Source organism: Agrilus planipennis, unplaced genomic scaffold, assembly GCF_000699045.2.
Source record: "Agrilus planipennis isolate EAB-ADULT unplaced genomic scaffold, Apla_2.0 scaffold37, whole genome shotgun sequence".
NCBI classification, from domain to species: Eukaryota; Metazoa; Arthropoda; class Insecta; order Coleoptera; family Buprestidae; genus Agrilus; species Agrilus planipennis.
Window position 1 is genome coordinate 97071 of NW_020438995.1, and position 16633 is coordinate 113703.

Here is a 16633-nt window from a genome sequence, read left to right on the forward strand (position 1 = left end):
TATTGGTGTAGTTACACACTTTGAATTATTATTATGATTTGCGTGATATACCTTAGCGTTAATTTCGTTTTAAAGAATTATTTAGTTTTACATTTACTAATATGTGTTTATATGCATTTTTTTAAAACACTTTATCGTAAAAATGGTAAAATTAGTTCACTTCATCAAACGTCGAACCTTTAGAATAAAATTGATATTTCCAAGCAAATAATTTATTCAAAAACCAATACTAATACTAACACTTATTTTCGAATACAGGGCTTATACTGTGAAAATGACATTAATGAATGTCAACGTTTCACTCATACAGACTTAGGGTGCCAGAATGGAGCTACATGTGTGAATACTCCTGGGAGTTATGAGTAAGTATCTATATTAAAATTCCCTGCCTATAAGGTGAAGTTTCTTTAATGAATGTGGGTTAATAAATTTCATAGTAAGTATTCGTTACAAATAAATACTTAATGATTTGTAAGAAAGGACAAAAGTACCTCACTAGACAAAATTAGTTTCCATTTGTACTTTTATTGTTTTGCTCTAACTTATTTATCTCTAAGATTTAACAATTTCAACAATAACAGCCAACTAAATAAAAAAAAAGACAACGCCACGAAGTAATCAGCTTTATATTATAATTTAATGATTAGAACGTTAAATTTACTTCCTGTATCTTTGATAATAATAATTGATGTGGCCGTTTCAGTTATACTACAAAGTTATAATTTCATTTTAATAAAAAAACGTTAATATGAGTACGACTTAAAGGTGTAGAGATGAAGCAGTGAATATAGCCTTTACTTAACTTTTTACAATACTGTACAATAATCTTTCAAAACAACATTGCCGCTGTACTGGGTGTTTCTGAAATAAGTGGCAAGCTTTGGAGGGTGTTAACTAGATGTAAAAGGAAATCACATGATGAGTAAAAGAACCTATAATCCGAAGCCGGTCCTGGACGTGAATTAGGAACACAGGTATTAGTATAGCGACTACAACTAAACAACTACAATAATTGAGAACGTAAACAGTGTCACTTGTGGAACTAATAATAACGTAAATATCAGCAACTTACCACTACACTACTACACACAATAATATTTCTACGACAATTATGATAAAGATTAATTAAACAAACAACATTGTTCATCTCTGGGTGTGTTTGTCTTTAAAATATATTTCCTGTTGTTTCAACCTTATCAATGCTGAAAGAGAGCCTTGCAATTCGTTATTTGGTAGTAAACCTTATGATCTNTGTCCTGAAGGCTTTGTAGGATCAGGAATTGGACCTAATGGGTGTACAAAAAGAACTGGTGGAGATCCATGTTCATCAAGTCCATGTTTATATGGAACCTGCGTTTCCCGAGATGAAAATACGTATGAATGTCATTGTACATCTCAGTTTGAAGGTATTCATCAATTTTTTTGATTTTGAAACTATGATTAGCACTTTATAATTATTCTTATACACAATTTATTGTACTTTTTTAAGGGCGAAATTGTGATAAAAGAAAGAATCCGTGCTAAAGGACAGCCTTCGGGGCGTCTACCAAAATTATTGCCGTTTTCTTTTAATCTATGTACTATATTTAAGACGGTTTGCCAGTAAAGAAGTCTTCGCTGGGGATATACTGCAATTTCATTACTTCTAAATTAGTGACATGTCACAAAGCTCTTATCCTACGATTGTGACACACTGACCTAATTCTAATCAAATCGACTGACTACATGTTATACATACAAGTCTACAACATTAAAGGAGCAAAGAAACTATTAGGCTGGTTGTAATATAAACATCGTCAATCACACTTAATCTAATCTAACAAATAACAAACAATTAATCAGTGCAAAATTACAGAAAATATACAATACGGATCGTGCTAAATACTGGCTTATTGAATACGACCTTGCATCGTCCCATTTTTTCTAGGGTCGGCATTACCTTTGCCTGTACTTTCAATTACAGTTTCCTCGAAAACGGTGAACTTTCAGACTTACAAACATCATTTCTTGCAAGGTTACTACTTATTTGAGAAACACCCTGTATAAACCAGTAGTTTGAGAAGTAAATTTGTGATTTTACTTATAAGGTGCAAATGTTTAAACGGGTGGCACGGTATTCACTGCACTGAAAGGTCGACTGATTGTAATTCCGGATCATCAGCTGAACTTTGTGGCCACGGTACGTGCATAAATGAAAATAGTGCTGAAGGATATAAGTGTATATGTGAACAGGTATGAACAAAATAGACTTCATTGTTTTTGTAATATGGCATACGTTGTAAAACACTCTTTATAGAGTTTGAATCTAATATCTATATACCTATTTAAGGGTTGGAAAAGTGATAAAACAAATCCAGCTTGTATAGTGGATGTTGATGAATGTTCGCTGGACAAGCCATCATGTTCCATTAATCCTCTAGTCGCATGTATTAATACCCCTGGTTCTTATATATGTGGACATTGTCCTGCAGGTAAAATTACCAAGGAAATGGAATCGACAGTTTAGATACTACTGTATGAGTATTTCTGTGATTTTTATTTTTAGGGTACACCGGAAATGGTTTTTATTGTGCAGATATTGATGAATGTGCAATTTTTAATGGTGGCTGCAGCGTTTCTCCTACTGTACAATGTATAAATACACAGGTAACATTTCTCTTTCTCAGCTATACCTGTTATACATACTTACACATACTTTACTTTAATATTTCAGGGATCAAGAATATGTGGTCCATGCCCTCCTGGCTATGTTGGAGACGGTTTTTCTTGTAGCTATCGAGGCATATGTCATGTAAATAATGGCGGATGCCATTATTTGGCTCAATGTAGAGATAACCCAAGTAATGCCGTTTTCGTTGCTTTCCTTTTAAATTTATTACATGCAAATCTATCATCCAGTTTCGTAATTACTTCCGATGTTATCATACCCATGTCTATTAATTCTTTCAGGAATAAGTTCTACGTTTGTAGAGTGTTTTTGTCCTGAAGGCTTTGTAGGATCAGGAATTGGACCTAATGGGTGTACAAAAAGAACTGGNATACCTGTTATACATACTTACACATACTTTACTTTAATATTTCAGGGATCAAGAATATGTGGTCCATGCCCTCCTGGCTATGTTGGAGACGGTTTTTCTTGTAGCTATCGAGGCATATGTCATGTAAATAATGGCGGATGCCATTATTTGGCTCAATGTAGAGATAACCCAAGTAATGCCGTTTTCGTTGCTTTCCTTTTAAATTTATTACATGCAAATCTATCATCCAGTTTCGTAATTACTTCCGATGTTATCATACCCATGTCTATTAATTCTTTCAGGAATAAGTTCTACGTTTGTAGAGTGTTTTTGTCCTGAAGGCTTTGTAGGATCAGGAATTGGACCTAATGGGTGTACAAAAAGAACTGGTGGAGATCCATGTTCATCAAGTCCATGTTTATATGGAACCTGCGTCTCCCGAGATGAAAATACGTATGAATGTCATTGTACATCTCAGTTTGAAGGTATTCATCAATTTTTTTGATTTTGAAACTATGATTAGCACTTTATAATTATTCTTATACACAATTTATTGTACTTTTTTAAGGGCGAAATTGTGATAAAAGAAAGAATCCCTGTTCTCCCAATCCATGTTTAAATGGGGCTTCTTGCATACAAGTTTTCAACATCTCCTTTGTTTGCAACTGTACTGCTTCATTTACGGGACCCTTATGTAACCAAGAAAAACAGGGTAACTGATTTATCCCATACAAAAAAAGGAAATCGCTTAAATTTATTGTAATTTATTTTAATTAGCTTGTGGTGGAAGGTTAACTGATGAATTTGGAACATTGGAATATCCTCCACCTGGTGCATCATTAAGTAATCAAAGGAGCAACTGCGCGTGGTTAATTGAAACTAAACAAAATCTTACCCTAAATATAGTTTTTGATAAATTTAACGTATACAAGAGCGTTGATTGCCAGACAGATTGGTTGCAGGTAGGTAACAATATTTTGTTACCTACTTAAATAGTATTATTAGCACATTAAGCCGATTCAGTAGTGCAAGGAAAATTTTTCAAGGAAACGCAACATAAGGGTAATCTAAAGAAAAAGCGGATACATAATACCCCAAATTAATTTGAACTGTTCACTCTCTTTCGCAATTCTTATCATTCACATCATGTATACATCATTCTCTATTTTCATACAGAGAGATTATCATTTAAACATGTATAAATTAAGGTTCATTGAACAAAGTAGTCGTTTTCGGAAAATAACTTCGTATAGTCTAGTAGCGATGAGGATTTTTTATGTATTATTTTTCTAAGTGTAAAGGATTGAATTCTCCATAAAAATAATTCCCGAAAGCACCTGTACTCATAAGGAATTTGTTTCCCAAACGAAACATATTCAAAAACCCGTTTTTGAGATAAGTGGTAAAAACCGTTATCTTCAAAATACAACTGATATTAAACAAGACTCGCTAGTACTAATTAATTATGTCATATAACAATACTAAATGTCAATTATTAGAAATTATTTCTTCTTCTTTCCTAAAGCATCTATACAAAACCTGCGGATCTTTACACTTTAAAAAAAATAAATAGATGCGTTTTGAGTGAGAAATAACGGAATCAAATGTTAAACGAAAACTTATAATTCAGTCAAGAAATAAAGATATAAAAGACTATAACCTTTACTAGCAAAATCTGCAATATTTTGTAAATAAAGTATAAAATACTTAAACGCTATTGAAACATTACGGGTTAATTTCGTGTTCTTCAATCACAATCCATCTGTTCATTGATTTTTAACAATGAACTTAAAAATTTCTACTGCCGCGGTACACACGTACTGTTATACTGTTGGATAAACAACACAAACACGTAAAATGGTCATACGGTAGACATGTTTCACTTGAAAATTAAACTATTTTTCAAATATTTGTTTAAAGATTTTTAACAATGAATTTAAAAATTTCCAGTGCCACGGTACGCACGCACTGTTATACTGTTGGATAAACAACACAAACACGTAAAATGGTCATACGGTAGACATGTTTCACTTGAAAATTAAACTATTTTTCAAATATTTGTTTAAAATATATCATACCCTAATATAACTAACCTAAGTAACAAAGATTATATAAATGTTTACGGAGATATTTTTCTATAGCTTCTGAGAAATTAGAGCAAGCGGTTTTCACGCCCTGGGTGACCAGAATGATTAATGATCACCGAAAGTACCTAAAATGATCACTATTAACTATAAGAACTTTATCTAAATTGTCCAAAATTTTTCCTATTTTCAGTAACGGATACTTCCTTCTCGATTAGTTTGCAATAAGGTGTCTTATTTTTTTCCTTGCTATTTATACGAGTGAATTCGTATCGTCTTAAGGAAAGTATTTTGTGAGTTACGCAAAATGATCACTGAGATTTTTATTTTAGATACATGATGGGGCAAACACAGCCGCTCATTCCTTGGGTCGTTTCTGTGGGGATATCCTTCCAGCAAATGGAAGAATTACCACTTCCCACAACAGTGTTTTCATGTGGTTGAAATCAGATCATTCAAATAGTAACTTTAGGATAACATGGAATAGTTCTGTACCAGGTAAAATTTTTCAATCGAGTGTTTATCATAATTTTGTTGTTCAGTGATATCTTTTTAAACTTAGCTTGTACCGACTACATAACTTTTACTTCTCATGGAGTTCTACAATCACCAGGATCGCCAGGAAATTATCCTCTAAATAGGTAAATTAATAATGTATTTTAATACGTTTTCAATGTGAACATTTTGATACTACTTCGTTTTTAGAGAATGTGAATGGCACTTGAGTGCTCACCCAGGGAAACGAATCGAGTTCCATTTTTTTAAATTGAATATTGGCCATGAGACAAACTGTACAGGAGATTATGTAGAGGTACGTAAACAGCACTATTGACAAGTAAAACACTTCGTAATTTTCGAAAGGTGTACTTTGTCAAAAAGACGTATGTTTAATAAGAAGCTTAAATCTGGTTCTATATACTTGAATATGAACTGTAGTATTATGAAAGGAGTTAACGATAATTTGCACTGTTTCTTATAATCGTTGTGTATTTTAGTTTCTAGATAGCTCTACATCTTTAAAACGGCGACTAGCTAAATACTGTGAAACATCTCAACCAGAGCCTCTAACATCTTTTGGTTCAGATGTGGAAGTTCGTTTTCATTCAGACGAAGTTGGATCTCATTCTGGCTTTCAGATATCATATACAGCTATCGAAAGTGCCTTGATGATGGTAATAGTGTGAATGTAATCTATTAATTACATTCCGTTTCGTAGGTTTGCCTGGATGTGGTGGAGTTTTTACATCGAATAAAGGTGAAATGCAATCTCCAACGATAGACGGACGATATCCGAGCGATATTATTTGTGAATATGTCATAAAATCTGACAGCGGTTCAAGAATAAAATTAACGTTTCTTAAATTTGAATTAGAGGAAGCTACTGGCTGTGACTACGATTACTTAGAGGTAATAAAAGAAGGTTTCATTTAAATAGCATGCTGTTAATTATGCAACAAATTAAAATAAATTATGCCAAAGGTTGTATCGAATGCTAAAATATAAGGTCATTTATTTAAATTAAAAATTAAAAGGAATACTCACCCCTAATTACCACAAATAATGTTATTTGAGAGGACACGTGTTTCGCCACTTCATACGTGGGCATTATCAACGCGAGACTGTCTACTTTGAATATGAGATCATGCTCAAATATACTTTTCCTTGGTTTTAAATGATACGAAAAAATCACGCAATGTGCTCACTGTGGCAAAACTACAAGTTCAAACAGAAAAATATTCAATGAATATCTGCAACAGCCAAATTAGTATACTACCCAGGGTACTTAAAAATAGAAAAGGGTTTTGTTTAAATGGTAAAATGGCGTTAGTTGCTTGTCTAGGCATGAAAACCGTAATGTCGTATATCGGTATAACCTTTCTGAGTAAACATTAACGCTTAACGTTGAATTGGTGGGATTTTGTTCCGAATTCATTCTGTTAACAAAACTACCATAATCTTCTTTCAGAATAACTGTATTTATTAAAACTTTCAATACTGTTAAATTTTCGAGACCTTATCCCGAAAAACAACTTTGACACATTATCTTTAAATATATCTTGTTTATTACTTCATGATTATCATTATAGGGTCATCAGTTCTAAGACTGGTTTGACACAAACCTCCACTCTTTCCAACCCTGAGCTAATCATCGCGTTTCCCTAAAACTAGAACATCCTACATCCTCAACTATTTGCAAACAGTAATCTAATCTAGGTCTCCCTCTACTCCTCTTAACTCCTGTTTCTGCCTCTAACTAGCCCTTCATGCCTGAGAAGGTGTCGCGCTAACCTTTCTCGTCTATTTCTTGTTGACTTCCATAGCGCGCCCTGTTCTACTCTTTGTAATACCTCATCATTTCATACTTATTCTATCCACGATATCTTCATCATTCGTCTGTAACACCACATTTGGAGCGCTTCTAACAGGTTTTTTTCCTTATCGCCCACCGTCCACACTTCGCAACTTCACCAATCTTTTTCGAATTAATCGTACCACCAATATTACTTGTACAATCTATAACTTATGCAGGGTGTTTCTGAAACAAGCAGCAAGCTTGCAGGAGGAGATGGAGCAGTGTAAAAGAAGAAAATTAAGTTTGGTGGCCCAAAAGTTCGCCGTTTTTGAGAAAAACGTATTTGAGATTTTAGACAAAAACTAGTCCGGTTCTGGTAGCATCACGAAGGGATATGCGAAAATTCAACACCGCGTTTAATCAGTTGGTAATTAGCAGCAATCTTGTTGTATTTTTGATTTAGGCATTTTTTGCTTGTTTGTTAGATCAGACTAATGTAATTGACTATGTTAATGTAACATTTAGTTTTTTGTGCTTTTAACGTTTGTTTGCTTGTATGTATGCAGTCAGTCGAAGTTATTTCAGTAGGTCAATGTATCACTGTTATAGGTTAGTGTAGAATAGTACTTGCTGCAATAGCGTTTAGTACGGCAAAACATTGTGACATGCTACTCATTTATAGCGAATGTGAACTTTTACAAATGAAATTCACCAAATATTAGATATTTTTGCGCGACTCAGAATTAATTTTGATAGGCATTTTAAAGATTATCTTTCAGCACGAGGCTCGAATGTCGAACAATTTTTATATTGTACGTATGTGTGTGCGTGTATGTTTATAGGGGTAAAAAAGCTAACGTGACTTGGCAATACCTCAGTGGTGGTGTGGAAATTTATCTTAATGACTCATTTGTCTCCTAATGTGTACATAACTAAAATGCTTTTATTTCTTTTGTGAACTTACATGTTCATATGCAATTGAAATAATACTTCACGCTATCAGCGATGAACGAATGTTGTTATTATTTCATTTTTAGCGTAACGTTTTTTGATATTTACTTTAACTGGCATTCTTTACTTCATCGATGCAGGTTCTTATCTCAATTCATAGGTAAAGTCCTACGCTGTATATTCACGTCCAGGACCGGCTTCGAATTGTAAATTTTTTTTGCTTTTTACTCACATTGCTGTACTTACCATGCGATTCCCTATGGCACGCAATGGACACCCTCCAAAGCTTGCCACTTATTTTAAAAAATACCCTATATAATGTTTAAGGAAGATTTTTTGTTTCTACTTTAAAAATAATATTTTGTAGTTACATGAAGGTGCAAACTCATTAGCACCATTGATAGGCAAATACTGCGGAAAAGAGTTACCAGCTTCATATACATCCGTAGAAAATGTCTTGTGTATTATTTTTAAATCAGACTTCAGTTTACAAGAAGGAGGATTTATTATCAAATACGAAACAGGTAATAATAAATAATAATTTGACACTATCCTATAAGTATTCTTAATACATAAACGTTACTTCTATAAACTCTCCATTCGGTTTTACTACCGAACTACCGCAATCTCAGTGTCATACCACATGAGAGTAGAACTTTCTTTAATTTATAGTGTTTTGTTTTTTATTTGCATTAAAAGATATTGATAGAGGTTTGTAATTTTAGTCTGTGGTGGAATATTTGAAGAACAGTCTGGAACTATTTCTTCTCCAGGATATCCATCAAATTACCCTGAAGATAGAATATGCGTATACGAAATAATCCAACCTGCTGGTAAAATAATTGAACTAGTTTTTCAAGATGTAGACTTGGAAAGTTCTTTGCATGTGTGCAGCTTCGATTACATAGAGGTAGATAACCTATTGTTTTTTATTTAATATATGTCGGCCATTTCGCTGCTACACTGTGCCACCAATCCTTTTGTTAATGATAGCGTATTTTAATTAATTGAGGAGCAAATTCTGCAGTGATTGCCCTTCTATGAACAGAACGTCGCCAACCAGAAAAAAAAAAACAAAACAAAGACAGGGAGCTAAAAATTATGTAGGAACATTACTGTAAATAAAGACAGAAGTTGAAAATTAGAAAAAGAGTTAGTTATATGTTTCTGCTATAAGGAACTTTTTATTTAAAAACTTTAAGTTCTTTAATACTGAAATTCTTGAGTTCAATGTTGTTAACAGAAGATACTTTTAAATTAGTTTAATATCCCTACTAATTTCAATTACTTATTTACATGCAAGTTGTTTAGTATAAATTTTTCATTGGATTTTTGTAGGGCAATAAGAGATATCGACATGAAACTTGGACAAAATGATTTATTTGTTGAAAGTATTTTCGAAATGTGGGCATTTCCTGTTCTAACAAATGTGCACCACTATTTTTTTTTTTTTTGAATGGAATGACCAAATATTTTAATTTTTTTAATGTTTNTAATGGAATGACCAACTATTTAATTTTTTTAATGTTTTTTAATTTAAAGGCAACTTTTTTAGAATGATGTACCCATAAATGTATTGTTTTCCATTTTGTAATTAAGTTAACGTGAAAATTAGTCTTGGTCTTGCAGTTTTGGTCTTCCATTTTCGCAAGACTATGACCAATACTGTTTTTATACTATCAAAACCAAGACTGAACGAACACGACTAAGACTCAAACCAACTGTTTTCTTTAAAAGTTATGATAATCTCATATGTATAACAGAAAATGTCAGCATTTAAGACAATTGTTATGCTTAAAAAGTTATTAAAAAAAACGTAACCATCAGATTAAATGAGTAAGACCAAGACTTAACACGCAAGACCAAGACCAAGACTAAGACCGAATAAGCAAGACCAAGACCTATAGCAAGGCTTGATGTTGGTCCTGCTGTGCTCATCACTAGTGAAAGTTCTGGTAGGTAACTAATAATATAAGTGGCGTAGAATTATTGTTTCAGAAACCAAAACAAATAGAACCTTAAATTATTCATTTAAGGACCCCTCCTTTCTGTCTTCTGCGAAACTTTTTTCTAAGTTTCTAAATTTATAGCAGAAGAAATACTCATTTATGCGGGTGACTTTATCAATAGGACCGCGTACCTGCAGCTATAGAGTGGAAAATATTTATGTCAATTTCAGTAATCATTTATTCTGTTCTTTAATAAGATAGGACGTACATAACACTATCAAGAACATCGACTTTTTTACTTTATCGTTCCACTTACGTAGCCAAACAAGTAGTTTAAAAAAACTATTTTTTGATATGATAGGTAGATATTAACCCGCTTAGTTAAGGAAAAATAAATTTTGCACAATATATTCACCGTGGTCATCGCTGAGAATTTCTTCAAAGTACTACCTCTATAGGAGCAAAACTGAAATCCAAAGTCTGTACTAAAAATTCTTTAAGTGCTCCGATTAAGTCGAAGGTCTGCAAATTATTAAAGACATTAGCTAAACCCGCTTACATTCGGACGAATGGGTGCAGCTACAGATTATATATGCATAATTTTCAAGAGTATTTTTAGTACTGCATTTAATATTACTTAGTGAAAAAATAGGATAGAGAAAGAGTGGAGGTACGTGTCCAACCAGTCTTAGAACTGATGACCTTATGATGATGATGAATGACATTTAAACCCGTCCAATTCGACTCATTTGCTAATTTTTATTTAAAATGTTCGATTAAACGGCAATAATCTGGATATCAAATGGACTAGGTACTGATTCCAGGAAGTCCTATCTTCTTAACAAACATAACCAAATATTTTACCATATTATTGTATAGTGATGTGTTTCTGTTTCTCATTTAACCAGTAAGTTGTCTTACTGGTGGAAATGGTGATTGAAAGTGTGTGGAATTTATAGGGTTAATATTTTACCTTTTGTTTCAAACAAATTAGTCATAGCCCACTACCTTAGTTTCACAAAGAAAATGCAAACACTTGGGAAAGCAGCAACCGTTTATCTATAAAACTAAGGGAGATATCCCGCAAACGTGCCGAAAATGGGATACCCTGTACATACATTATGATGATAAATGATTATGAGTTGCTTAGCATATAGAAAGTTCATATTAAGTGTCTTTAACACAATTAAAGTTTATCGTCACTGAAATGTATATATATGAATCTATAAGGAAAGAAGGGTTTGCCAACAGAGTTCACGAAATGTCAGTTTCTTATCGCATATTTTAAACCACAGTCACAATCAATTTATGGCTGAATATAAAATTTCCCATTTCCCCATTATTTGTTCTATTTTTAGCTATTTCTTTCATTGTACATGTATATTTTGTATCGTATTTTTAAGTTAAATTGTTGAATATTGAAGTATTAAATTGTTANATATGCATAATTTTCAAGAGTATTTTTAGCACTGCATTTAATATTACTTAGTGAAGAAATAGGATAGAGAAAGAGTGAAGGTACGTGTCCAACCAGTCTTAGAACTGATGACCTTATGATGATGATGATGATGAATGACATTTAAACCCGTACAATTCGACTCATTTGCTAATTTTTATTTAAAATTTTCGATTAAACGGCAACAGTCTGGATATCAAATGGCCTAGGTACTGATTCCAGGAAGTCCTATTTTCTTTACAAACATAGTTATGTCAGAATCAAATATTTTACCACATTATTATATAGTGATGTGTTTCTGTTTCTCATTTAACCAGTAAGCTCTCTTACTGGTGGAAATGGTGATTGAAAGTGTGTGGAATTTATAGGGTTAATATTTTACCTTTTGTTTCAAACAAATTAGTCATAGCCCACTACCTTAGTTTCACAAAGAAAATGCAAACACTTGGGAAAGCAGCAACCGTTTATCTATAAAACTAAGGGAGATATCCCGCAAACGTGCCGAAAATGGGATACCCTGTACATACATTATGATGATAAATGATTATGAGTTGCTTAGCATATAGAAAGTTCATATTAAGTGTCTTTAACACAATTAAAGTTTATCGTCACTGAAATGTATATATATGAATCTATAAGGAAAGAAGGGTTTGCCAACAGAGTTCACGAAATGTCAGTTTCTTATCGCATATTTTAAACCACAGTCACAATCAATTTATGGCTGAATATAAAATTTCCCATTTCCCCATTATTTGTTCTATTTTTAGCTATTTCTTTCATTGTACATGTATATTTTGTATCGTATTTTTAAGTTAAATTGTTGAATATTGAAGTATTAAATTGTTAGTTTGAATTAGTGATTATTAATACATTATAGGTATACTACTNACACTTATAGCCAATCTTTTCATAAGCTGTTTTTAGAATGAGTTAAGCCGTTAAAAGTGTTTTCTCGAATTTGGCTATGATACGCGGAGGATACTTTTGCTATTTTCAATTTAAATTCTGATAGTATCCAAGATTTTCTTCCTTAACTACTTTTACGTTTTCCTACTGTTAAATTTGCTGAAAATGGGATGCCCTGTACATACATTATGATGATAAATATTAGGTGTCTTTAGCACAATTAAAGTTTATCGTCGCTGAAATGTATGTATTATGAATCTATAAAAAAATAAGGGTTATTACAGCTCGTACATGTGGAAATGCCAACAGAGTTTACGAAATGTCAGTTTCTTATCGCATATTTTAAGACACAGTCACAACCAATTTATGGCTGAATATAAAATTTCCCATTTCCCCATTATTTGTTCTATTTTTAGCTATTTCTTTCATTGTACATGTATATTTTGTATCGTACTTTTAAGTTAAATTGTTGAAATTTGAAGCATTATATTGTTATAAATATACATACAATGTAGAAATCTTGAGTTAGTTTTTTAATATGAAATATTCTCAATTTTTACCCACTACACACTTCCTCAAATTAATGAGGAAAAATTTGTTGCTCCTGACNCCTTGGAGAATAATGAGTGCCAGTATGACTGGTTGGAAATTCGGTAAGTATTTTTGAAAGTAGTATTAATAAAAAACGTATAGATGTAACGTATATTTATTTACGGAACGTCCACATGAGCTGTTTGCTTTTCAACTTTATTATGCAACTTCTGAAAGTACTCACCATTACCATAAAATTTTTTTTTTCTTAATTCTCTTAAAAACCACCAAAGCGCTTTATAGTGGTGTCTTGGCCAGTTCTGTTACAAAATGAGAAATAGGGTATCACTGTCTTGCTATTAGATCGCCCGCGCTCACCTGCCGTTGATCGGGAATTGGGTTTGCGAACTTTATTCTTTCTTGTTAAGGGAGTGTGAACTAATGCATGCGATTATTTTGAACGTGGCAAACTGTTTATAGAATCTTTAGACTTACGCCGATTCTATTGCACAATGAGCAAGAGGGTTTCACTGATCATTCAGAAGGTCACATGCATTCTTAAATAGCTAGGTTACAGTGTAAAGATATTCTAGGTTAATGACCATATGTTATCTTAAAATATGAAATATTTTTGTTGTGAATATTATTTTATTTTATATAAGTTTGGCGGGCTCACCTTTGACATCATTTTCACCGGACAGGACAGTAAAGCACAAAAAGGGGGATGCATAAATAAAAGAAAATTATGACGAACATCAAAAACCAAGTGCGAAATGAGGTAATTGATAAACATCTGTTGCATCTACGAAATGAGAAGAACAGAAAAAAGGGATCAATTGAGCTTGAAACAGCCAAAAATTACGGGAGATTTGGGAAAATGTTAAAGGAAAATTAAAGAGGTTTTCTGTTGGCAAAATTAAAAAATAACTCAGAGATAATCAGTATAGTCAAAAACACTAAGCTAAACAATAGTGAGGTTTTGATTTCATATTATGTGTACTCTCTGTTTTCTAATGTATCAATTCTACTTTGATATATTTGGAGGATTTAATCAGAATTTTTTCCGCTAATATTGTGCAGCAAAATTATTCTCAGATAAATGGTTTAAATGTTTATGTGATAGAGGGAATAGGTATGGGGAACTCTTATCACACTTATAGCCAATCTTTCCATAAGCTGTTTTAAGAACGACTTAAGCCGTCAAAAGTGTTTTATCGAAGTTGGCTATGATACGTGGAGGATACTTTTGCTATTTTCAATTTAAATTCTGATAGTATCCAAGATTTTCTTCCTAAACTACTTTTACGTTTTCCTCCTGTTAAATTTATCGAAAGGGAAAAAGTTGGGAAGCAGCATGCTTTAGTTGTAAGTAGTGGGAATTCTCTAGAATTCGATATCTATAGAAAACCCACTAATACTTCTGGATTTACAATCAATTACTTTTATCATTGTAGTAAACATAAAATAGCCTGTTGCAATTGCCTAATGCATGGGTTATATAGTTTTTCACTAAATTGATACAGGTTGATATAAAAATATTAGCAAAGGCAGTGGTTTGAAGATTGTTATGATGTCGAAGAAGATTCAACAAACCATGTGAAAAGTCGGCTGTTACCGAACACGCACTGAGCAACGGCGACCGCAAAATACTCTTTGAGAACTGCAAATTGCTACCTTCGGTTAGGAGTTATATGACACATACGGTTTTCTGACGGCAACCGTGTCGTGCCGTGCCGTAATTTCATTTGCTTTGCGTTCACACTGCACACGGTTTTTCACTTCGGGTTAAGTTTTGTTTTGATGCGTGACCAAAATAGACGAAAGAAAAAACGCATGTTGTTACTAAGGATATGGCATAATCCCAGAAAAACACAAAAACAAGAAGATTTTGGATTCATCCACTACTTGAAAACAGACAATTGATGAGTGAATTTGTAACATTATTTCATGAGCTACGAAAGGACAGCTCCAAATTTTTTAATTATTTTCGAATGTCCATTAGGAGTTTCAATGAATTATGCGTAAAATTGCAAGATGATTTACAAAAAGAGGACACATATGCGATTGAATACAAAAGAATTTGAATACACTGTTCCAAATATTTTCACAGAGAATAATAGAAAGACAGATACAAAAGAATTCGAGTAGAAATGTTTACAAAAGGGTGTAATATAATGTTTAGCCAAATATATGTTTACAATTAAATATAGCAGTGTTATTATTCGCCACACTATATAATTTCTTCTGTTAACTGCACAATTCAGAGAGAAAAACGATCCTGAAAACAATTTTTGCCGTGTGAACACCGGCATGTGTGAATACTTCTATACACTTGCTTGTCTCACGGCGCCGTGCCGTTGCAGTCCCCATGCCGTGTTGCGACGGCAGCCGTGTACGGCTCCGGCAGCAAAAAATTCAATAAGAAGGGGGAGACTCTCAGACTGAATCAGATCTGGAACCTGATTCTCAGGAACACTCGAACGGTATGCCACGACTGACTAATCTAGAGCAAGCCTTCTGCCCATCAGCATAATACAACTTTCGCAGAAGATATCGCAGTCCGCATCCAGCATCGGTGTTGGAAGCAACTCCAACACACGACGGCTTTTAGACCCGAATCAGATCAAATTGTGTTATATTGTTCTGTTATTGTCATTATGTAAATATCTGTCCTAATATATCTATTTCAAATCTTTTGGGTAGGTACCTGTCTGTTGAGCTTCTTGAAAATAACTTTATTACTTTGACTTTTCTATAATCCCTTCCAAACATTCCAACTTCACTTACTAACTATTGTTCCTTCTTAATTCCTTTTCAATGATAGGTTTCTTCGGTGGTTTAGGGTTAATATAATAACATTTTCATTTCCAAAACACTAACATTTCCAAATTTGGTTTTCTACAGTTCAATTCAATTAATGTTTTGCTAAGTCTTCAACTAGATTCATTTCTTCATATTTCAACTTCTAATTTCATTTTTCCAGTTTTGTAAATATATTGTTAAGTTATAAGTCGCGTTTTATTTCATTTGTTTTATTTTGTGGTTTTACCTTGCGATCCCTAAATTACGATAGATATAATATGAAACCAATTGATGAAGAAATAAAAAATACCAATATTCAACACTATTAAAAGTGTAATAACTTAAAAAAAGATGATTTATTTTTAATTAAATGCATAAAGATGTTAGCTAAGGTACTAATTTTGAAGAATATTTCTTGGTTTTATTTTTAAAGCTAGAGTGACCTCCTACTAAATTTTATTAAAGTGTTAATTTTAAATAATATTAAGTTATTGCGTTAGGATTGATTTCCATTTGGAGATTCTGTCTGGTCTTGTCGATGAAATGTTTTGAGTCGCAAGAAAGTAATATGTGCTTCTAAAATGTTGTAATACTGCCCGTATACAATACAGGGAATTCCCCTTGAACCGGAGATTTTTTATGAA

General features: G+C 32.8%; 1 protein-coding gene across 1 annotated transcript in view; it reads left to right on the top strand.

Moving 5' to 3' along the window:
* The window catches only part of LOC108745096 (cubilin homolog), a 72559-nt gene that overhangs the window by 11782 nt on the left and 44144 nt on the right, over nt 1-16633 (top strand). Inside the window, 16 exon segments of the mRNA XM_025975738.1 lie at nt 259-362; nt 2088-2232; nt 2330-2471; nt 2546-2646; nt 2714-2840; nt 3320-3502; nt 3586-3729; nt 3795-3979; nt 5434-5599; nt 5664-5742; nt 5807-5912; nt 6097-6259; nt 6318-6508; nt 8713-8869; nt 9071-9255; nt 13245-13309. Coding sequence (XP_025831523.1) covers nt 259-362; nt 2088-2232; nt 2330-2471; nt 2546-2646; nt 2714-2840; nt 3320-3502; nt 3586-3729; nt 3795-3979; nt 5434-5599; nt 5664-5742; nt 5807-5912; nt 6097-6259; nt 6318-6508; nt 8713-8869; nt 9071-9255; nt 13245-13309 — 2243 coding nt within the window.